Here is a 25,063-nt window from a genome sequence, read left to right as displayed (position 1 = left end):
GCAGGTCCCCACATCTGTAGCCTAAAGTTCAGCCGAGTTCAGATCGCTTTCCAGAGCGGTCACAATGGTGCACTGTGGGATACTGCCTGGAGGCCAATACTGTCGAATTGTGGCCACACTAACCCTAATCCGACATGGCAATACTGATTTCAGTGCTACTCCCCTCATCGGGGAGGAGTACAGAAATTGGTTTTAAGAGCCCTTTATATCGATATAAAGGGCTTCGTTGTGTGGATGGGTGCAGGGTTAATTCGGTTTAACGTTGCTAAATTCGGTTTAAACGCGTAGTGTAGACCAGGCCTGTATGTGGCCCCCTTGTTAAATCAGTTACAATTGATTTTCACGTTTTGTACTTTTGCATTGTAGTGCACGCTTAACTGCATACATATTAATACTTTTTTTTAATTTACAGGTGTTTCCATTTCAAGAAACATTATTGTGACCAGCTTGATGCTAAAGAACATCTTTAACAGAAGTTTTTATAGATGTGATAAACTTTTACCAGAATGGCTCACATAATATTAATACTAAGACGATTGTGTAAGAAACTGTTTTCCCACTGGAAGCTTTGGAAGTTTAGCATTGTTGTTTTTATTTTTCTAGTATTTTTGTTTTTATTACAAAGAGAAGTAGGTGTTCAAGATGCTAAACATGAACCAGGGATTGAACCAATTGTGGGAAAGAAAAGTGATGTACTAGGTTTCATGTTAAATGCTGTGAACAATATTAAAGGTGCAAAGCCAAAAATGCAGATAAAAGCACCTGTTAGGCAAACCAATATTCCTGGAGAGAGACACTGTTTGCCAGGACATTATACACTAGCAGAACTGAAACCCTTCTTAGAGCGACCTTCTCAGGACCCCAATGCCCCTGGAGCTTCTGGTAAAGCATTCAAAGCTATCAATTTAAGCCCAGAAGAGGAGAAGGAGAAGGAGCGTGGGGATGAAAAACACTGTTTTAATGCTTTTGCAAGTGACAGAATTTCTTTGCACCGGGATCTTGGACCAGACACTCGACCTCCTGAGTATGTTGAAATCCATACATTGAGAATAACATACTTATCAAACATAGAGAGACCCAGCATATTCTCAGAGCAACTTGGGCAGCATTTAAATACACCAAACACTGCAAACAGATGTCGTATAATGTCATCAGTCTATGGTATAGAATAGGAAATCTCTGATTTACCAGTGGAGGCTATGTTGAGATAAGTCAAAGCTAAAAGTTTTTTAGCAAGGCTTATTCTGCATTTCTTTGTTATCAGGTGTTTAGACATTAAGTAACAATCCCATGAGTTTCTTTGTCTATGATGTATGCCTCTAACCTTAATTCTCCCTTAATGACCATTTTTGGGAACTTCCTTAATTTTTTAAAAGAAAACTAAAACTTATAAGTAAAAATTCTCTAACAGGGTTTTAAAGTTTTCTTTTTAAAAAAAAAACCTAGAAAAAAGTGAAGAAAACGATTTGTTAATAAAAGAAGCAGAACTTTTCTGATAAAGCAGAAGTAGCAAGGACTGTTTTGCAGTCACTGAAAGGAAAGCAAGAATAGTGGGTTTAATAATTCCTTAGGTTTCCTCTGGAATCCTATGGCATGCAGAATTTTCACCAGCACAGCCCGTACATTCCTTGGACAAGCCCTTATTTCTCTTCTAGAACACACCTTCTTTGCTTGAGCTTGTCTGTAGTGGTACATTCCTTCAGTCATTAATATTGGTGTGATGAGTCTTACAGATTGTGTTATGCCCATGCAGTTTACAATATCTATAGGCAAAAACAAGCTTACAAAATATAGAAGTCCATGTTTGACGTTGAAAGAGGCCTTGTTGACTCAAAGTTTTACAGTGTTCATAAGCTGTAAACTCTATAGACAATAAACAGTAAGCACACAGTTTACAAGCTCCACAGGGATAGTCTTGTTAAACTTGTAAGGGATGTGCTCTATCTGTGGGCCTTGTAAGCTCTGAATAGTGCTTGCAGATCTGGGAAGAAGCATAGCTTTACAATTCTAATATCCTAGAGCAGAATCTGATTGGCTTCCAGAAATTGCAGGCAAATCCACTGAAGGTTGTAAAGCTTCTAATTTCTTTGAATCAGACCTATGTTTTTTTGGTTTTTGTTTTTCTTACGAAGTCCACAAAACATACTAAGAAGTTTGTGAGGCCTTTGCAGACTTTATAGAGCTCTGAGGTTCAAATAATTATAGAAATAACTTCAACAACTGGCCAGCCATTTTTGTTTAAAACAAATTCTATACCCTAGACAGTGAAAACAAATGAATAAAACAAATGCAGAGTTTCCCAGAGCTGTTTTTAAAGTTCAGACAAAGCAACAACCTGGCATTCTGAGATGCCCTCAGGGGATTACTACCACATCCTTAAATGAAATGTTTATGCCTCCCTATTGAAGCACATAGAATCTAGCACTGGGAGTCAGAACAATTTTGTAACATACATCACAAATAAAAATAAAAATATTGATTTATTTTTTCCGATGTAAGATCAGGGGCCCACCTTCATCTACAAAATAAATAAGTGAGTTTGGTGTTAGTTCAGTCCTCAGAGAACAGGAGTTCATTACATAACTACTCAAAAAGAACTGGTATTATTCAATAGAATATTATTCTCTGCTGAAATGGGCACTGGGAGGTGCAAGGCTGTGTGGAGAAAAAGTAGTTGGTAGGGTTGCCAACTTTCTTATTGCACCAAACCGAACACTGCTGCCATGCCCCTTCCCTGAGGCCCCACCCCACCCCACTCACTCTACACCCCCTGCTGCTTACTCTCCCCCACCCTCACTCACTTTCACTGGGCTGGGGTAGGGGTTGGGGTACGGGAGTGAGGTGAGGGCTCAAGCTGGGAGTGTGAGCTCGGGTGGGGCCAGGGATGAGGGGTTTGGGGTGCAGGAGAGGGCTCCAGACTGGGCCAGGGGGTTGAGGTACGGAGGACTATGGGCACTGGGCTGGGGCCAGAAATGAGGGGTTCAGGGTGTGGGAAAGGGATCTGGCTGGGACAGGGAGGTGAGATTGGGGGGGGGCTCCCGCTGGGAGTGCAGGCTCTGAAGTGGGGCCAGGGATGAGGGTTTGGGGCTGCAGGAGGGGGCTCTAGGCTGGAGCTGAGGGGTTTGGAGTGGGGGAGAGGCTGAGGCCAGGGATGTGGGGTGCAGGAGAGGGCTCAGGGCTGGGGGGGCAGGGTTCGGGGGGGGGCAGGGTGCTGGCTCCAGAAGGGAGTTTGGCTGCAGGAGGGGCCTCTGGGCTGGTACAGGGGGTTGGGGTGCAGGGTCCCAGCAGTGTTTACCATGGCTCCCAGGAAGCAGCCGCCCGGTGCCTACAGCCCCCAGGCGCATGGGTGGCCAGGGAGGCTCTGCGCTGCCCTCATGCCCGCAGCTCCCATTGGTCACGGTTTCCAGCCAGTGGGAGCTGCGGAGCCAGCACTAGAGGCAAGGCCAGCACATGGGAGTCTCTCTGCCCATCCATGCTTTTCAGGGCCACAATGACCTGGCAGCCATTTCCGGGAGCTGTGCGGAGCTAGGGCAGGTAGGGAGCCTACCTTAGCCCCAGACCCCTGCTGTGCCGCCAACCGCACTTTTAATGGCCCAGTTCGCAATGCCAACTGGATCCGCCAGTGTTCCTTCTCGACTGGGCATTCCGGTTGAAAACCGGATGCCTGGCAACCCTAGTAGGTGGCCTATCTGATCTGGTAATACAAAAAAAAGACTCATCATGAGATAAGGATTCTCTCTCATTTGGGTCACTAGTTATAATCATGCCCAAGATGACAGTAGCTGAAAGCTGTCCTCAACTGATGGGTGGCTAGTGGCCTATGTGAAATGAATTAGTTATCTCAGTCCACTTCCTGGTGCACAGTATCATTGTTACACAATTAATGGAAAAACATTGATACTTTTACTGGCAGTCAAAACAGTAGTTGAAATGTGATAATCTTAAAAAATTCTAAACAATCCCTTTGTTGAAAAAGAAAAATCTGAAAATAAGGCTTATTTGTGGTAGTAGTAATAACCATGAACCCTTTTTTAAAAAACAAGACATTAAAGCTCTAAGCCAAAGTCAAAGAGATTGCATTTTTTTTACATATAGGAAGAACCTAACCTTTATGCTCCTACTTCATAGGTAATTATAGTATCTATATGGCATATGTACTGGGAAATGGCTGGTGTTTAGAACAAAAACAATTATCTGGCTGATATGTAATAACTAAACACAGGAAAAATAAAGCTTTAAATGTTTTTCTGTGTTGCTTGGTGAACCATTCTGAAATTTGTATATCTGTTCTCATGAAGTTAAGACCTACATTTGCATGGTCTTTGAGTCATGTTTTTTCAGATGCCGATGCAATATGTATGCCTGGCAAAAATGAAGTTGTGCTGTTCCACCTGGCTAACTAATAGCTGCCACCCACCTTTCTTTCCTCTCAAGCAAGTAGTAGAAGAAGTGATTTTTTTTGAGACTGGAGCGTGAAAGGATTTTGCAGCATCCCTTTCTTTGTAGTTTCTCTTCTCCGTTGTCCAGAAGTTATGTAGCTTCCACACTCTCCTGCTGCTTCTCCTCAACCCTCCCAGTCATGGGTAAACCATGCAACATAATCTTTTCTTCCATTACATCACTGGGAGTTGTCTGCTGGGTACACTGAGCCCTCAAGTATTGTAGGCCAGCAGATCTGGGATTTGTGCTCCTGCTTTGCTCTTGTACACAGTTCCATTTAAGTATCTTAAAGAACTTTAAAATGTCAATGCATTAAGCTTCATCTCCCCTGTGAACTAAGCAAGTATTAACCTGACTTACAGATGGGAATGCTGAAATACAGGCTACGTAAGTGGCACAGGCAGGACCAGAACCCATATCTAACTCTCACTTTGGTAATCTTCAGCCCCAGACCATTCTTATTTTCAATAAACGCAAACATTTTTATCTGGGGTAAAAGACCAAATTAAAAGTTTTTCTTTTTTGTTTTGTTGCTGAGATGTTGCTTGTTATGTGGCTTTATTTGTGTGCATATTGTTTTGAGATTAGGAGTTGTTAAACTATATCTTTTAGATGAAGATAGTTTCTTTCTGGCTAGTATACATAAATGAACTTTAATATTAGCCTTGATTTGTTAAGACATCTTGTTTGTAATGTCACGTAGACAGCCAAAATTTTTAGGAACATAGGAATGCTGTACTGGCTCAGACCAGTAGTTTGTCTAGTCTAGAAGTCTGTATCCAACAGCGGCCAGTACTAAATGCTTCAGAGGAAGGTGCAAGAAATCGTTTGGTATACAGGTGTAGGTGCAGTTATATACAATGCCCCCAAGGAAAGTCTTCTCCTAATCCTTAGCAGTTAGAGCCTGGTTATGAAGAAGAGTATAAATTCCTTCCAAAACATTTGATTTTTCCTCCCCTTCCACTCCCAGTATTTACTATTATAACTCTGGATATTCTTATTATGCATCTTAATGTCTATACCCTTTTAAACTCGTGGCCTCAATGACTTCCACAGACTGACTGACTGCATTCCAGAAAGTATTGTCTTTCAATATGCCACCTTCCAGTTTAATTGAATGTCCCCTTAAATCTATAATGCTCACTTCAGTGATTAGTAAGTATTAATAATGCCTAGGAGAAACTGGATGAGTCAAAACCTGCACGCACAATTCCTCTTGACTTCCATGGGTGATATATGGTTGTATCTGAGAGGAAAACTGGACTCTATGTCAAAAGTACTTGACATTCCTGGTGTCAGAAGTGACTTCATTGCTCAAATAGATATTCATGAGGTATTAAGAATTGGCCATCAAGAATTCTATTTGAGATGCTGTATGACACTTTCCATTTCTTTAATCTCCAACGCTTGGATGGAACTAGAAATTATAAGAGGGGAAAAAATAAAATGTCAGTAATTTCTCTGTTACAAAAAGGATGTTTTTTTAAAGACTGAATTAGAGTTCATATTAAATTTTATATAATGTCTAAAACCTTTTAATCTTTAGATGTATTGAGCAAAAATTTAAACGTTGCCCACCACTGCCTATTACAAGTATCATAATAGTTTTTCACAATGAAGCCTGGTCTACTCTGCTAAGAACTGTTCACAGTGTGATGTATACTTCCCCTGCCATACTCCTAAAAGAAGTTATTTTGGTGGATGATGCCAGTGTAGATGGTAAGAATTTTTTTTTTAATCTTTTCTAATTAATCCATGTTAAGATTACATTTGGGATTAATAAATCAGTGATATCGGTTTTGCATCAATAATGGTTAGAAAGAATGAGTAAGACAGTTATCTCTTTGCTTAGTGTGTGTGTTTAAGTTTGTAAAAATTTGTTTGTGTAGTTAAGTTTACTTAATTAGTTTTAATACTCACATGCAAGATAGAAAATAGAAGCTTTTTCTCACTTCTGTTTTTAACTCCATTTGGCAAATATGGATTTCTTGTCTATTCATCCCAGTGTTCTAAATCTGTACCTCCCTACCACAAAGTTTATATATTTAAATGATTTATTACTGTTTAAATTGCAAAACAGTGCCACTGTGATTCGTGATTACATTAACCCTTAGGGAAACAAGTTATATTGCACTTTGTAGAAAAAGGAGTCCTAGGGTATAGCAACCTACTACTAACCTATGATAATAGGCAATGTTTACAATGATCTGCAAACATTTATACATGTGTCCCTTTTCAGGCCTGTAAATGGTCTCATTAAACTAAGTGTTTGAAGATAAGGGACAACATGAGAAGAAATGATTACATATTAAAAGGTGGAGCTCTAGGTAATTGTCTAAATAATCACAGGTACATTGGATGATTACAAAGCCAGTTTTACAAACATGCATACATTGAAATACTGAGGCAGACATCTGAAAGCACACACATTCAGATCAATAAACCTATGGTTGTTTGCAAGTCCACATTCAGAAGCAGAAGGCCACTTAATATTAATATAGAAGTGAGAAGATACAAAAACTTCAAAGAAAAATTAAACCTGAGAGGGAAATAAATCTTCTTAAAAATCTTTACCCATCTGTATATTTAGAGCTCCTACTGCGGGTAAACATTGTAGCGCTTGATTGTTTATGCCTGCAACATGTGCACATGCACCCATATGTACATGCAAAACCTGCACTTGTGTATTTGTGTATGTAAGGGTGGTGAGGTGCACAATTACTCAGTTTGCTTGCAATATTAGGTGATACAAATGCAAAATGCAGGCCTATTGGAAATGTCCCTTGCACTGTGAATGCTTTTATCATTTTTTTTAAAAGTAGATTCAGTAACGACCAACAGGAACTGCTTTTTAACTGCTGTTTAGTAGAAGTCACTCCTGTCAGAGGTGAATTAATTTTTTTTTTTAAAGTCTTGCTTCCACATTGCAAAATCCTTTAAAAAATTTATTTTATTTGTACTTGCATACACTTGTATTGGCTTTTGATGCCTACTATAGAATCTTAATAATCACACAGACACAATAGTAATAAAATTGAATGCAGGCTACTTCTACCAGAAATACTGATTTTACTTTAGACTTATCTAAATGAAATGGTACCCATTGTTTTCATCTTTTAAAGCTTTAAGAATTGGGATGGTTTCTCTTCAAATATATATTTTATAAACCTCAAATTCCAAAAATATGTTTAATCATAATCTACTCAGCAAAATTTAACCTTTTCAAAAGTTATATTTTAACATACTAGCATGCAAAGTTGATTGTGATGTTAAAGGAAAAAAAATTAAGGCATCTCAGGCAATGGGTTTCTATTGAATACTCTGAAATTGATTTGTCTTTTCAGAATACTTGCATGATAAACTAGATGAATATGTGAAACAATTTCAAATAGTTAAGATAGTCCGACAAAAGGAAAGAAAAGGTCTAATCACTGCAAGATTATTAGGAGCTTCAGTAGCAACAGGAGAGACGCTCACTTTTTTGGATGCACATTGTAAGTACATCTGTGCTACTTGTATGAAATACAGTAGTAGTAGTTAAAATATCAAATATTTAGGAAACTGTATTGTGTTCATTTTATAAACCATCGTTTTCAATTTTACTTTGTTTTAATTTCCTTCTCAGTGTTAGAAATGTAAACTTTGCCAAATTTACCTTTAATAAAAATAAGCATGGCGAAAGTTAATGCAATGCTGGAAGAACTGCTCAGTTGCTTGTGCCAGGGGCTCTAAAGAGTTGACGACAAAATTGTCTGTCTAAGCTTGGAGTCTGGATGAGGAAATGGGGAGCATAGGCTCTGGAGGGTTTGCATGTTCATTCTGATGAACTATAGTATTTCTGAGTGCTTTATAAACATACATTACTTGTCATAACCTTCCTGTGCAGTAGCTAAGTACAGTTATTCCTATTTTACATGTACAGAAATGGTTGCAGAGAGAGATTAAGTGACTAGAGTAAGAGGGTGTCAGTGTCTGAGGTGGGATTGAACCCAGGAGTCTCTTGCTGTTGGTCCATGCTAGTTCACTAGAGCTCTCATACTGCTGAGCTAGCTCTTCTTGGAACCCTCGGCTATGGTGGTAACTAAGATTACCAACTTTGGTTGGATGAATTCCTGGAGGTTTCATTGTATGACATTACCTTTAATTCCTGGAGACTCAACAACAATCCTGGAGAGTTGGCAACCCTAGTGGTAGCTCATCAGGAAGCAGCTGATGGAAGGTTGTAGGCCGTTGAGAAGGAGGTAGCTGAGAAGGAGCTTCTTGTGGATCTTGGGTACTATCGACCACTTATAGCATAGCCTACTACTACTGTGAATCGATCTGGGGTCTTGCTAAAACTGAGAGATCCATGGCTGTGGGGGTTTCATGAATTGCAAAGGCCAAGAGCAGGTATAGGGTGAGTAAGTAATTTATAAATTTTAACAGTGACAAACTTTCAGATATGATGATCAGTTTATTTGAATTGTTAACTATTAGGAAAGTACTAACCAACACTTACTTTTTAAATAGGCACATAAATAACATTAGTCAGCTAGATCATACTAGTGAAATTTGATGCAAGAGTAGGAAAATCTTTTAAAAACCATTTCTAGCATAATCAATAATTAGTTACCAAGTATTTTAATGTTCTTGAAACATTACAAATTCTAAAATGATTGTTATGGAAAATCATTCCAAAATGCTTAATGTTGTAGTTATGTTCCTGAAAAATGTGACTTTAAGTGAAACGATGCTAAGTGAATCCAGTTTCCCCATTAGAATTCATATAAATAGGGGGGGTTAGGTTCCAGGGAAATTTTTTTCACCAGACAACACACACACACACACACACACACACACACACTATAAGTTTTAAACAAACAATACTGTACACAGCGATGATTGTGAAGCTTGGTTGAGGTGGTGAAGTCAGAGGGTGGAAGAGGGTGGGATATTTCCCAGGTAATGCCTTACTGCTAAATGATTAACTAGCTTTTGGCTGAGCCCTCAAGGGTTAACCCATTGTTGTTAATGTAGCCTCACACTCTACAAGGCAGCACAAATGGAGGGAGGGGAGACAGCATGGCAGACAGAGAGACACACCCTGTATGAGAAAGAGAAAGATGTGCATTGCCCCTTTAAGTAAGCTAACCCCACTCTAAGTACACTACCTTGTTAAGTAGATAAGCAAGTCGAGACAGCAGCTCCTCTCAGGAAGCTCCCTCCATCCTGAGCCCTGTTGTGTCGTGTATTCCCCCCATGGAGATGGTGTAAGTGGGGTGCAGGAGCAGGGGGGGAGGGGGACACCCTGACATTAGCCCCCCCCTCGCTCCTGCCCCCCTCTGCGCCCCCTCGCACAGCAAGCAGAAGGCTCCTGGGAACAGCTCCAAGGCAAAGGGCAGGAGCAGCACATGGCAGTGGGGGGGAGGGACAGCTGCACTGTAGGCAATTGATAGCCTGCTGGGCGGCTGCTGCACAGGGAATTTAGGGGAGCTGATAAGGGGGCTGCCGGTCCATCCTGGTTCTAAGATCCACCCTGGTCCCCACCAGCTAGTTTCAACGGGCTGCTCTTTGTGAAAGCAGTGGACAAAGCAGGCGGCTGCCAAACGATGTTATAAGGGAGCATTGCACAACTTTAAACGAACATGTTCCCTAATTGATCAGCAACGTAACAACGAAACAACGTTAACTGGGACGACTTTAAGTGAGGAGTTACCATATATTTTGTTTCTCAATTACTTAGAATTGCATGTTCGAAATAAACTTTTTTGATTCACAGCACACTTGATGTCACAACTTATAGGGCTGAATCTTTCATTAATTATCTTCAGCCTTAGCTCTTTGATTGTGGACTGTCTTTCACTGTGTCTCTCTTGTTCATGCCTGCTCTCCTCCCAGGGCCTAGCCCAATCTTCACTTCACTCTGTCCTCCTCCTGGCCCCTTTTCTTAGTAAAAGTTTGTTTTGATAAAAAAAAATTTAAATGGCAGCACTTGCTTTTTTTCCTCCATACACATGATCACTTATGCCAAAATCTAAGCCCACTCAGCAAGGTCCGCTTAGGTGCCTCTAAGCTAACATTTAATCTTTTAAAGAAAAATAGAGTGTGGATTCTACAAAACATGACTCTGTTCAATAATAGTCCCTTAATACTTTCATTGTGAAGAAAAATTCCAGTGCTTCATTTCATTAATTCTTTTCTCTCCTCCCCCTCATTCCCATAGGTGAATGTTTTTATGGCTGGTTAGAGCCATTGTTGGCACGAATAGCTGAGAACTACACTGCTGTTGTAAGCCCTGATATTGCATCCATAGATCTTAATACTTTTGAATTCAGCAAGCCTTCTCCTTATGGACATAACCATAACAGAGGAAATTTTGACTGGAGTTTATCATTTGGATGGGAATCTCTTCCTGAACATGAAAATAAAAGAAGAAAAGATGAAACCTATCCAATTAGGTAAAAAGTTGAGCTTGTAGAATATTTGAAATTCTTCACTTTGCAAATGGTTTGCTAAAAAAGTTCTGATTAGCAACTTCTAAACAAAGCATTTCTTTGCCTGAGGATGGGAATAGCAGCACTGGAATCAGAAGTCTTAATGTCTTATGATTTGAGGTCTTTCACTTATTGGAATATTTTCTCTAGATTTTTTTTTTTTTTTTTTTTTTACAAATCAGATTTTTACAAACAACTTTAAAATGATAAATATAAACACATTGTCCTTCTCCAGTAGATTTTGTTCGTAATTTCCCATAATTGCTTCCAGCAGTGGAAGCAGTGTTAGTCTGTCTACATGAGCACTTCTACCAGTTAAATTTAACTACTACATTATCTAATTCTGTTCTGAATGGAGTTAGATAATGTGGTGGTTAGAATGCCAGTAGCCTGTCTATGCTAATACTCCCAATGGTGGATCTGCAGCTACAAGAAATTTCAGAGAGAAAAATGCTAGTGCAGACACAGTTAGAGTCTCCATAATGTATACTGGTTGAAACTGTCTCATTGTAAGGCACTTATTTAAACTCATACTGGGACATAGTACTGTTTCACAGCAAGGTAACAAAAATATAGCAGAACCATCCCATGTACGTTAACAGAAAAACTAGACAAAGGAGGACTAATAAGGTATAAATGAGTGGGGTGAAAATAATTTTCCTGGAATGCAAGCTTGTTTTCTGTTTTCTCTCTCTCTTTTTCTGGTGTTTAGTTCTAAAGTTCATTGCATTGGTTTGTTTAAGTGCCATCCATCCTGATATTTTAAAAGAACTCTTGATGTCTTGTCTGTCTTAACTCATTAGTAATGGCTAATTATTATATGCCTATTTATAGTGTTTTGTACCTTGCATCGTGAGAATGTACAATAGACTTGAATGATAGGCTCATTGAAAAGGTGTGGGGGGGGGAAGGAGAGGAGGAAATACATACTTTTCATTAGCTCTGCTGCTTGGGCATCAGCTTTTTCTCTTTGTGCATATTTCACATCTTGAAATGCTTCAAGAATTAAAAAAACCCTTAAGTGCGGACTTTATGGATGGTGGCAAGTTTGTTAAAATGTCCAAACTGAGAAAACAAGCTTGTTATGTGTGCTGCTCATCATCTTACAAAGATGGCAGACACCCATATCCATCAACTACTATTTCCATAATAATAATTTCTATATTTAGAAAGTACTTTTTTGACTTTCAAAATGTTTTGTAAATAAAAGTTTAGACATGCTACACAAACATTTTGATGTAATTGAAGAACCTCTTAAACTGATGAGAGAAATAGCCTAAAAGTTATTTATGGCTACTGATCCAGAAAGTTCCACATCTGCATAAGACTATTTTTCTTACATCTTCCGCAGAGTGACATGAACTGATGTTGTACCCTTCAGAATAAAACCAAAATTAAAATATTAAGGATCACCGAGAAGATGGCAAATGGGCAAACAGACCCTTTTTAGTATGGTTTTAAGAAATTTTTTTGAGCAATCCTTCTTAGAGACAATATAACTGAATTCTGGTAGAAGAATACCCACAAAGAAAGGTGCATCTCCCCCAAATTCCAGAACAGCTGGGGTGCTTAGTATCCTGGTAGTGAATAGTCATACCTGGTCAGGCTTTAGGCTGAGTACCAGTATGGAATAACACACATAGTGGTTGATCTCAATATCTCAATACATTGGAGAAAGACCAGACATCTTTACTGATGCTCTCTGCCCTTTCAGCAACTTTTTGTCTGTTCATTGGATCACAAGGTGCTGCCAACACAATTTAGTTACTTACAGGGATGGAAAAATGCATAAAGGTAACTAATGACCTGTCTATATAGGAAAATTTGATATAAATATACAGCTATAGTTATTCTAGCATAACTCCTTATGTGAACACTTATTCTGGCATAAGAGTCCCTTTTTCCAGTTTAGTTTGTTGTTCTGGAATAAGCATATGCACACAGGGAATTACACTAGTATAACTGCAGTGGTATAATTATGCTAATGAATTTCCCCAGGTAGATTATCCCTTCAGCCAGTTTAAACCTTGCATCAGTAATTTACTTAATTGTTTATCTTTTTGCAGAACACCTACTTTTGCCGGAGGTCTTTTTTCAATATCGAAAGACTATTTTGAATATATTGGAAGCTATGATGAAGAAATGGAAATATGGGGAGGTGAAAATATAGAAATGTCTTTCAGAGTAAGTTTAGAGATATAATCATATGTCTGGCCTTACATCGGTCCAGTAAATGTGTCCTCAAAAAACACCCAACTTCCCACCTCACCCCGAAACCATGGTATCAGAAGTTTGCCCTAGTTGACCGATTCACCAGAGAGGTCAAGGACTGAAAGAACATGAAGACTGAGCTATCACTAACCTATAAGCAGAAAATAATAGAATAAATAATGGGCTTGTTCAGTATAGTAAGAAAGTATGTTTGGATTTGATATCCAAACTTTATGCTTCCAACATTCACCTGTGGACTTGAGTTTTGATTAACAAATCTCATTTTCTAACGCAATATGAACTAGAGCGCTTACCTGGGTGCTTAAGATGAAACATTAAAATTGTAAAGTAGATGCTGTTTTTAGACCTTGTAAAAATTCTAACTTCAATGGACTTATACAAAAATACTATCACCAGGTATGGCAATGTGGTGGACAATTGGAGATCATGCCTTGCTCTGTTGTTGGCCATGTCTTTCGCAGCAAGAGCCCCCATACTTTTCCAAAAGGCACTCAAGTGATCACACGTAATCAAGTTCGCCTTGCAGAAGTCTGGATGGATGAATATAAAGAAATATTTTACCGGAGAAACATAGAAGCAGCAAAAATTGTGAAACAAGTAGGTGGTGGTGGTGGTTGTGGTGTATTAGAAATCACTCTGGCTGCATTGAAATTTTGGTGAGCAAAAGTTATTTATTGACAGAAGTATGTAAGACTTCTAGATAGTCTAATCAAAAGTACTAGGCAGGACAATGTTTTGTTTGCTCAAATATCTAGTAAATAAAGATAGGCGTTTCACTTTCTTGTGAATTCTGATTGTTTGCTCTTTAAAGACCTATAATTAGAGCTTGTAAGGTAGGGTACTCACCACACCTTTGTGTCAGAGTACAGTGCTGCAAAGGATCTTTGTCACCCGCCTATCCTGTAGACCATTATACCTCTCACTGGATCTTCTGTGGCTCAGTCCTCCAGCCAAGTCCCCTTCCAGGGTAACAACAAGGTCCAAAAACCTCTTAGGGTTATTCTTAAGCCTGGCTTTTGGGGTCAGTCTTCAGTCTCACCCTGGGCTTAATATGCTTTCTGTTGCACTTTCATGCCCCTTCCTCAGGGGCTGCTAGGGGAAACCAGGGCCATTCTCTACTCTGGCTTTCGACCCAGGGACCCTGTATGAAGCAGCTGTGCTCCTTCAGACATGCTGCTGTTTTCCTGCACCACTTCCTACCTCTAAGCCTCCTGTGCTGTTTCCCCACACTTTGTGCTTAACTCAGCCTCCATTTGGTTCTCAGGCCCCTAGCTTCTTCCTAGATACTCCCAGCTTCTCCTTTTACTTCTGAAATAATCCCTCTTTCACTCCATTGAAGTGCTTTTAACTACCCTAATTTAGAACCTCCCCTACAGGAACCAAACCGAACCTAACCTCCTCCCTGTGGAGCCTCTTGCCTGCTTAAACCCTATCTTTGTCCCCCCGTGGGTTTCTCTCCATGGGAGAGTCCAGTCTTCTTTCTACTGAAATTCCTCGGATTCCTTATACAATTCAGGTGCCTAATGATCCTTATCTAAGTCTGCACCCTCAGCCCAGGAGACAATTAATCTATCAATCACAGGTGCACTAATTGGCTCTTATGCCTATCACCTGTTTGATGGGGCTCAACCCCTTATCTAAGAGCTGTTTGAAAAATGTTGATTACCAAAAACATGTTTTTGTTGGAGTAATAAAAAGTGAAAAAATTGATTTGTTTGTCTCTCATGTTTTTTCTGCTATCTCAAAAAACAGTTTTTGCAGGCCTTTCATTTTACCAAATGGCATAATTCCATTTTTACATCACAAAAAAGTTTTTGTTCATTAATACAGCTGAGACAGCCATTTGCAAGCAAAAAAAAAATTGAATTGGCATATTTTTATGAAAATGCTAGAAACTGGTAAAAATTTGGTGATTTTTTTTATAAAGCAATTTTTTTTTAAGCAAATGATTTGTGAAGGGAAAGTTGGTAGAAAAACTACACCTAAGTGCCTGAACAGTAGAAATTTATCAGGCAACCATCAGGCTACTGAAATATCTTTGCCTTGAGATAGAAGAAACACTGACACTTAATTGAAATTGTTTTCTACCATATCTACTCCATTAGTGGTTCTCAACCTATTTTCATTTGCAGACCCCTAAACATTTTCAAATGGAGGTGCAGACTCCATTGGAAATTCAAATGAAGGTCCGGACCCCTTGGAAATCTGTTGTCTGTGTGTATATATAGTTGAATTCTGTTCAGTCATTTTTCAGTCTGTCTCTCGCGGACCCCTTAGTAGTTTGTGAACTCCACAGTCCCTGGATCACAGCTTGAGAATCTCTGTACTACATCAAAATATACAGTAAAAGTCTAAAATAGAGTAATCTGTTTAGATGCATTTTCACATTTATTAATTTTGTTTTTTAACAAAGTATCTCGTGTGAGATTGAATCTTGTCCATGTGTACCTTTTTAGGCTGTAAGTTGAACCATGGTTAGTAACATTGGGCCAAATTCATCCCTGATGTAGCCCCACTGACAATTGAATGAATTTGGTCCAATATCCCTTTATTTTAACACATGGGTTTCTATTTAAAACACAACCTTCATAGCTAATTGCATATTGTAAAGAAACTGATTATTCATTGTACTAATTGACTTTTATTCTGTTGTTCTAAGGTTCATTTGGGTTTTGTGTTCCTCCTCTGTTGTTTGATCCCAAGAAATGTGATTTATAGCTGGAAACTGTTCCTTGCACTTGGTTACAGCTATTATCAGGAGTGGCTTGTTCATTTTTATTGCCAATACATTAATTACATTTACCAAACAGGTGATTACCACATTTACTATGTGATTACCATAGTAAATACAAATACTTAGGTCACATGTGCCCGCGGGCGGGGTGTGTGTGTGTTTTTTTTGAAGAGAGAGAGCTGAAGAGGGGAAGGAGTCTTACAGCAACAATTTTGTTGCCATTCAGTATTGCTTTGGACTTTACTTATCATACAACATCTACTTTTCCCTTTCAGCCAGTTGGTCTGTCTCCTATCCCTTACACAACAAAAACCTATTTGGGCCCCTGGTAAAGAGTCTTCTCTCATTTCCTATACAGTTTCTGATTCTGATGGTGCAGACTCATAGAAATGTGGAGCTGGAAGGGACCTTGAGAAGTCATCACTAAGGCTGTGAGTTTGTCATGGAGGTCACAGATTCCGTGAACTTCTGTGACTTCTGCAGCGGCAGGGGCAGCTCAAGCAGCCCCTGCGCCACGCGCACCAGCCACTGCTGGGGCAGTCTCGGGCCACCCTCCCTCCCCAGCAGCAGTTTGGGTGTGGGAGGGGGCAGCGGGTTGGTGCACCAGACGGGGGTGAGGCGGGCTCTGGGCAGTGCTTAACTGGGAGGCTCTCTGGAAGTGGTGACATCCCCCTCACTCAGATGCTAGGCTGATGATGAGGATTCCTTGGAAGCCTATTCCAGAGTTTAACTACCCTTATAGTTAGAAAGTTTTTCTTAATATCTAACCTAAACCTTCTTTGCTGCAGATTAAGCCTATTATTTCTTGTCCTAATTTAGTGGACATGGAGAAAAATTGATCACCATCCTCTTTGTTACAGCACTTAACGTATATTTGGACTGTTAGCATGTCGCCCCTCAATCACAAGACTAAACATGTGCTTAATGTTTTTGGGGTTTTTTTTAAGCCTTTACTCATAAGTTGGTTCTAAAAGTTTTTTTATTTTGTTTGTTTTTTTGTTCTCCTCTGGACTTGCTTCATTTTGTCCACATCTTTCCTAATGTGTGTCACCCAGGACTGGACACTGTACTCCAGCCAAAGCCTCACTAGTGCTGAGTAGAGTGGGACAATTACCTCCCTGGTCTTACATACAACAGTCTTGTTAATACATCCCAGAATGATATTAACCTTTTTTGCAACTGCATCCCATTTTTGACTCTTCTTCAATTTGCGATCCACTATAATCCCCAGATCCTTTTCAGCAGTATTATCACCTAGCCAGTTATTCCCCATGTTATAGTTGTGCATTCGATTTTTCTTTCCTAATTGAAGTACTTTGCACTTATCTTTATTGAATTTCATCTTGTTGAATTTAGACCAATTCTCCAATTTATCAAGGTCATTTTGAAATCTAATCCTGTCCTCCAAAGTGCTTGCATCTCCTCCTCCAATTTAGTGTCATCTGCAGATTTTATAAGCACACGGTGCACTCTGTTATCCAAGTCAAGATTAACCCTATGCATGCCCCACTAGAGTCGCCTTCGCAGGTTGACAGCAGCACTCCCTGCTTAGCCACGAACAGAAGGTATTCCTTCATTAGTTTTATATCGGAGATCAGAACAGAAGCAGTTTAATGCTGTGTTTTATTTCATGAACAGTACATACACACAGCATTAAGCTGCACTGCATATGTGCATGTGTCTTCCACTATATTGCCTTACTTTGACAGCCTCACATTTATACTTAGACTAATTTATTGTTAACCTAACATAATGTGTTGGATTTTCTTAATGTAATCAGTAGTACGTTTCCCTGCTCCTGTGTTTCCCTGCTCCCTGTTGCCATTGAGGACGCCTATAGCACTGCTTCAGAGGAAGCATAGGTTTGCTCTGCCTGTAGCAGTTGGAAGTGTGTGCAAGAGGTCAACGGTGCTTTGTCTCTATAAGTCTAATAGATGCAATTTTTATGTATTAAATGATTAAATGTATTGCTGTGTTCTGTTTAAAGCCAGTCTTCTTTTAGATTTAAATATTAAACTCAAACACTTGTTTAGTGCTACTCCCCAGCACATCTCCCAGACAGTTATCTAAATCTGATTTGTTATTGTTTTGGGGTGTTTTTTCCCAACAGAGCACATTTGGAGACATCTCAAAAAGACTTGATTTAAGGCAGCGGCTACAGTGTAAAAATTTTACTTGGTATCTAAATAATGTTTATCCTGAGGCATATGTACCAGACGTGAATCCTCCATTATCTGGCTTTGTGAGTGCATTTCCAATTTTGGTTAATTTCTGTTTCACTATATAATCCTACCACTGAAGTTTGCCTGATTTCAACCCTAAAGTAGTATAAACAACAGTACTAGCAACTTTAATTCAGTTATTGTTAGCATGATTCTAGAATTTCCCTGGCTAGTGTGGGAATTCTTTTCTCCAAATTTTGCTAGAAGAACATTCTTTAGACTCATTCTTTAACCTTGTGTATACTTGTATTTTTTATGAAAATCTCCCTCATGACTAGCACTGATGTAGCTCCACAAGTGCACTTTTTACTTGACTGATGTTTCACAACTCTGTTCAGATGGTAGTAAGATTAGTACTCCTACAGTTTCTAGCGCTGAAGTGGCTGCTGCAGCAGTGTTAGTTAAATGGTGAGAGGTTTTCCAGAAATTGTCAGTATAAATGCAACTTTAGATGGTCTATAATGTGGTTTTCAGAGAGAAATCCCTGCTCAAACTGATGAGGGAAACTGTGCTAGAATTCTGTTTTAGCTTTTCCTACAACTGTCTTTGGCTCCTTCCACACTGTCTCTTGCATGTGGATTCTTTCTCAGCCACCTTGTTTTCCTGCCACTATGTTTTCCTGCATCATATTACTCCTCATGTGTTATAGTCATATAAGATATTAGCATACTAATATTGGCTAAGTTCAGGTGCATTTGGGAGTAGTTAATGTTTATTGTAAACTATTTTGTTTTAGCTTTCTCATACAACCTTAATAGGTTGCTTGCCTTCTTATATTGCCAGCTGTTCAGAATAGAGAATATGTCTTCCTGAGTGTGTGGACAATGCCTATTGTGGGTACTATCAGAATACAATAATGAGGTGTAGTCTAGCAAAAATTTAACTTCTTGTGTGGACAGGGTTGTACATTTAAAGACAGAACTTTAAGTAAAATAGCTGTTTACTCTTTTTAATTGTTGGCAAGTTTTAAATAATTTAGTTATATGCAAAAATAACTTGTGTTTTCTTCAGTTAAAAAATGTAGGTAGACGTCTATGTCTAGATGTTGGCGAAAATAACCATGGTGGCAAACCATTAATTATGTATACTTGTCATGGACTTGGGGGAAACCAGGTAAAATGTTGTTATACTTAATTTCTTTCACAACTGGTCCACACAGATGTAACATATCCCTATGCAAAGCTTAATTTTCCTTCTAGTAGTATTGGCATACATATTTTAATATGAAGATAAGCTAATTGTTTTTGTTACCTATATTATTCTTGCATGAGAGGACAGTAAATATAAAAATTGCAAGGACGTTTCTGTGATCTTTCACTGTTATGGTTCAGATATTCAAAATTGCTTGCACAAAAATTGTACATGTAACTTTAGACAGCCAAATACCCAGGAACATTCATGCAAGTGAGAAATTGCATACACATACAATGGTATTTTTACCATAGAAGTGGTTTGAAATTAGTTAAAAGAAATAGCTTCGGGTATCCTCATTTATAATAGCAGAAGCTGACACTGTAAAATTGCAAACTGTATTACAGAGGACCATTTTTTTTAATTTAGAAAATTGTTGGTGCAAATTTCTAGTATAACTATATTCTCAGGAAGAATTGAACCTCCATTTCTGAGTCTGGGCTACTCAGTAAGCCTTCCCTTAGTGAACTTTACAGGGGCAGTTGGATGAAAAAATTTCTGGACACATGCAGAAAGTGCACAGAATAGATATCTCAGCCACATGACACCAGTTCACTGCTCTGTCATGCAACTTGCAGTTCTTCCTCATTTGACTTCTCAGCTACAGAAACACTTCTTTTTCCTCACTTTTCCTTTGTAAATGTTATCTTGATTCTTCTTTTCTCTTATTCTTCCTCCTACTGCTTCTTTCTCTGTCACCAGGACTCACGCTGTCAAGGAGGATGCCGGTGGGAAACTGTCAGTGGGTGATCGAACAGCCAGACCTGAACTACCTGCCCTGTCATACTTACAGCCTCATAGTGGGAGGTCAGAGTGGTCTGCCCTGTGCCAATAAAAATCTAGCATTTTGAGAAATATAACATTTTAAATTGCTGAATTTCCCAACAGGAGCTCTCCTTGACACACAGCTTTTGGGGCATGAATTGCCTTTTAATGTGTGTTTGTTCAGCATACAGCACAGTGCATCTCTGATACTGAGTCCTCTAGCCTCTACTGTAGTGTTAAAAAACAAAATAAACAAAAAAAGAACTGTCTATGCTGCTTTCTTAAATGCTGCCTCACACAGTCATTAGTAGTAAATGTTACTAAAAACACTGTAAACATCAGTACGTTGAATAAAAATAGTTGTAACTGACAAGTTCTCTCACTGCTGATTTGATACCTGTTTCTTTTATCAAATCTTTTTTTTTTAATATAATTCTCTCTTCCTCTTTTTCTCAGTAAAATCATTGGATGTTATCTATGGTATGTTCAGTTGTTAACAGTATTTAACAGCTGCACAACCTAGGGGGTCTGATCCTGCACCATTAAAGTAAATGAAAATTTTCCCTATTAATTTAAATGAGAAAAGGGCAGTTATAGACCTGTGCTAGCTGACTTGCTATGTTAGTCTTTCCTATTATACAGCATTTTCCTTTGTATCCCATTCACTATGTTACTTGAGGGATTATGATTCTATATTAATCTCTTTAGCAATTTACACAGCCTTGGTACAAAAGCATGGTATTAAAAGATCTGCCACTCAAAGGCATAGTCTGCCATATCTACTTTAACAAGTTGTCTTGGTGAAGTGAAGCAAAATTCCACTTTTTTTTCTGCTCAAGCATAATATTCTGAATCTTGTTAAAATTCTTTTAAGATCTGTATTTATTCTAGATGGTGCTGGTAGTGATGTGTGTAGTTAAAGATGCTCAGCACTTCTTAATAGAACAATGCATTTTCTGTTGCTTATAAACTTTGCCGAACTTTATTGATTTGGGTTGAAATTTTCCATGCTGGGTGTCTGCCTCAAGGTGATTTTTTTTTATTTCAGCAAAATATGGTACAGCTATATCTCAAAAAGAGCTTAGGGAAAAATACTAACCTCCATATTTAGCAACTCAGTGTTTTGGAGCAGGGACGTAAAATATGGAAAGGTCATACTGATGTCAGGAATGTGCCATTACCATCCCTGTAAAAACCTGCCAAAATTTGGCTGACTTTTGAGCGTCTAAAATCTCTGTTAAGCATATCCTCAGTAGAGATATGTTGGAGTTCGTGAGCTAAATTCTGTGAATATTCCATGTACACTGCATGCTGCATCCCAGGTCAGCAGGGGCTGAACAGGACTGTCTCTGCAATTGTGCCTCCTGGAGATCATGGGCATTTGTGATGTTGGGTACAGGAGCTGAGAGCAAGGAGACTGTTTGTTTTCCCTGTATTCTCCCCCTGCTAGGGCCCAGGTAGTGAGGAGGAGGAAGCTGACTTACTGGAGTGCATAGGAGTGAAGAACCAAACTTGGGGATGTAGGTTGGAGGGGGTGGGGGAGACTGGGGTGAAGAGCCTTGGAGAGATGTGGGTGTGGGAGACCTGAAGTTGAAGGGATGAGGGAGACCGTGACTTGGTGTCGATGAACAGACTGGTATAATGAGGGAGATGAGAACAGAGGAGGCTGGAACTGTAACAAGCACTGGCTGGAAGGGCTAGGTTTTAGGTGGGGACATAGGCAGAATTTTTTTTAATAACTAGAGTACACTCCCATAATAACCCGGGATTCCTGAATCTCCGCATTCCTCTGTGGTCAGCAAATGGTTGTGAAACACACTGGCAAAATGTGTGCCTACATATCCTTTTAGTGACTATCCTCCACAGAGGACAGCAATCTGCTATTGTTATCAATTACTCTGTGAAGTCAAGTGGCTGAGATCTGTGCTGTGGACATAAAGGTTATAACCCTGCTAATGAACCAAGTGGGAATCAATACATTTCCACGTGATGAAATTTGTTTTTTTTCAGTTGCTTTTTAAAAAAACGGTAGTAAATTACATTACATTAAAAGTCAAGTAATCAAAAGTGCTAAATGTATGCTTTATTGCTAAAATTAAAGTAGTGCATGCAACCTTAATTTGGCCCCTTTTATGAGGCAGGGTCCTATGGAAAAATAGTAACGTGATCATGTAATAAAAGATTCTATCATAATTCAGGGGGCTGAATTAAGATTGTATCAGTTTTTTTGTGTAATAATTAAAAATACTAGCTGTAGTACTTAGTAAGTTTCCATGTAAGCGAAGTACATGAATATTTTACTTATGTAAATATTTGCATAACATGCATGATAAATATTTGAACCTGGATTCTATATTTAAACTGTTAGATAACAGAATGATACAACATTGTATGCAATGGTGATGTAGGAGTGTTGGTCCCAGGATATTAGAGAAAGAAGGTGGGTGAGGTAATATCTTTTATTGGACCAACTTCTGGTGGTGAGAGAGACAAGCTATCAAGTTAGTTTGCCAGATCAGAAGACGAGAGCTCTGTGTAGCTTGAAATCTTGTCTCTTTCACCAACAGAAGTTGGTCCAATAAAAGATATTACCTCACCCACCTTGTCTCTCTAGAATGATACAATATATTTTTTAAACTTGACTTGTTTTTGTCATGGAATTTCAAGGGATGAATTTAGTTGCTGTGGTTGCTTGTTCCCACCTAATATATGTAAAAATGTATTTAATTTTTATTTATATAGTACTTTGAATACTCTGAACACTCTGAGATTCGACATAACATTCAGAAGGAGCTCTGTCTGTATGCTTCTCAAGGACCAGTGCAGCTTCGGGTCTGTAACTACAAAGGTCAAAAAACATTCACCCCTGGAGAAGAGAAGTGGGAACTTCGAAAGGTACTTCCAAGCAATTTATGCAGTAAATAAAGATGTATCTATTTTAATTTAAAGAAAAGATTTTTTGATCAATTATGAATTGCTACAGGGTTAGCATGACTTTATTTATAGCAAAAGACAAGAATGGATAGCTCAGCTCTGGGGAAAAAAATGTGTATAGACATTTTCACCTTTAGATTGCAGATTAAAATACAGCCCACTCTATGTTGGCTATGCTGTGGCAAATGTAAAATGATGGCCTCAGTCCAGTTCCAGCGGAGAAATGTCCACATCACAAAAAACTTAAACAATTGGTGTGTTAGCACCCATGTTGAACTCTCTTGGCTGAAATGCCAAGGATCAACTGGGCATAGAGAATGGACTTTTCTTTCATCCCTAGAAGTGGCCCCTCTGTGACAGCTTGATATAAATTTGTGGGACAGTATGGGGCAGTTTGTTGTGCCATTGCATGGTGCTTTACCAGTTTGAATAAATAGGGTTTCAGTCTCTGAGTTTACCTGTTGGACCCTTCCCTAAAAAACTAGCAGTAAATTCACAAAAAATTACAAACAAATATTTAAACTTACTCTGTGTGCTGTTGTGTTTTGTTTTCCTCCCTTCTCCTCTCTAGGATCAACTGTTGTATAATGCAGCATTAAATACATGCCTAACAGGAAACGGAGAACATCCAAGTTTGGTATCATGTAATCCATCAGATCTATTCCAAAAATGGGTTTTTGGCCAAAACAATTAAGTACAGCTACTTATAAATAGTAAATATTTTGTTAAAAGGATACATCCGCTTTGATAAAAGGATACATCTGCCTTGTGAAAAGGATATATCCACTTTAAAACTGTGACCATATATGCACACTTCATTTTTTAAAATGATGCAAAGCTAGCTAATGTAAAATATTCCAAGAGTAATTTTTTTTATTTAAAAAAAGTATAAAATTGCACAGTTGCAAAGATCCCTTAAGCGTCTGTGTAGAAAATACCAAAGAATATTTTGAGGTCTCCACAGGTAGGAAAAATGTTTACAATATGCTGGAAATGTAATTTCCACAATAAGCTTAGCTTTTTATATATGTTAACCACTGATATTGTAATCTCCTCTATTTTGGGATAAAATGTAGGGTTTTATATATTCTCATTTTGTAATGACTGCAGAAAAACTGGTCAATGAAGGTTAGGAGATGGATCTTCGTACAGTGTCTGGAAACTATTGTGCCTTTATAAGTGATAATACTGTTTTAGCAGTCAGTTGTTTGACTTTTCTGCTGACAGTTTCACTTAAAGAAAAGCAAATGAGAAAAGAAAAAATTAAAAACATTCTTAGCACTTCTCTCTCCAATTTTACACACTTAAAACAATATTTGGACCCAGAGATGAAGCCAATGGGAAATCTTAACTCACTCAATTTCTAGCACATCAATCTCTGATGAATACAAGAAAAAAATCCTTCAGAAGTATGTAATTCATATATTTTTAAATGGAAAATATGTATTGTCCTGGTATTAATGCTTTTTTTAATTTGAATCCAATACACATTACCATTTTTGCCAGCATTTGTCACAGATTTCCTAAACTGAAGATTTTTTTGTACTTGTCGGTTTTCATAAATTGCAGAACATAAACCTACTATTTGTTGCTAGCACTCTGTTCATTACTGTTCTTTTATTCAGTCAATAAATGTTACTGTTTTGTCTGCCTGTCTTAGTGATTCATGTAGTTTATACTTTATGGGTTTCTAATGCCTGGATGCAATTCCTTTTATGTTTTTCCCTTGAGTGTCTGATTTCTGTTTTTAATCATTCAGGAGAGTCCAACTGCCTTACAGAATTTTATAATGAAATATTGCCTTTTAATAGAAAATAAATTTGCAAATATAGTTTGGTGATGAACAGCTGTAGTTTTATTTATATTCTTCCATATGTGAGTATTTTAGAAGTACAGTATTTTTCCAATGTTCTCCCTTGGGTAATTGATTACATAAACTGGTCTTAAACACCTTTAAATCAGAGTTTTCCTTCAAATTTCCCCTTGCAACTATTTGTGCTGCCCCTTTCATAAATGAAAGATATCACTCATAAATGATCTGGAAAAAGGGGTAAACAGTCAGGTGGTAAAAC

At 38.5% G+C, this 25,063-nt stretch overlaps 1 protein-coding gene across 1 annotated transcript in view; it reads left to right on the top strand.

Annotated features, from left to right (window-relative positions):
- GALNT3 (polypeptide N-acetylgalactosaminyltransferase 3) overlaps window positions 1–24,739 on the top strand; it is a 43,813-nt gene extending 19,074 nt beyond the window's left edge. Inside the window, exons 2-11 of the mRNA XM_044978475.1 lie at window positions 413–1,024; window positions 5,987–6,159; window positions 7,785–7,934; window positions 10,643–10,877; window positions 12,980–13,097; window positions 13,542–13,742; window positions 17,990–18,121; window positions 19,113–19,214; window positions 22,800–22,952; window positions 23,563–24,739. Coding sequence (XP_044834410.1) covers window positions 507–1,024; window positions 5,987–6,159; window positions 7,785–7,934; window positions 10,643–10,877; window positions 12,980–13,097; window positions 13,542–13,742; window positions 17,990–18,121; window positions 19,113–19,214; window positions 22,800–22,952; window positions 23,563–23,685 — 1,905 coding nt within the window. The 5' untranslated portion in view covers window positions 413–506 and the 3' untranslated portion in view covers window positions 23,686–24,739. The remainder of the gene's footprint in view (window positions 1–412; window positions 1,025–5,986; window positions 6,160–7,784; window positions 7,935–10,642; window positions 10,878–12,979; window positions 13,098–13,541; window positions 13,743–17,989; window positions 18,122–19,112; window positions 19,215–22,799; window positions 22,953–23,562) is intronic.
- The last annotated feature ends 324 nt before the right edge of the window (window positions 24,740–25,063 follow it).

The sequence above is a fragment of the Mauremys mutica genome, chromosome 10, assembly GCF_020497125.1.
Source record: "Mauremys mutica isolate MM-2020 ecotype Southern chromosome 10, ASM2049712v1, whole genome shotgun sequence".
In the NCBI taxonomy this organism is placed as follows: Eukaryota; Metazoa; Chordata; order Testudines; family Geoemydidae; genus Mauremys; species Mauremys mutica.
This window is presented reverse-complemented; position numbering and strand designations above follow the sequence as displayed.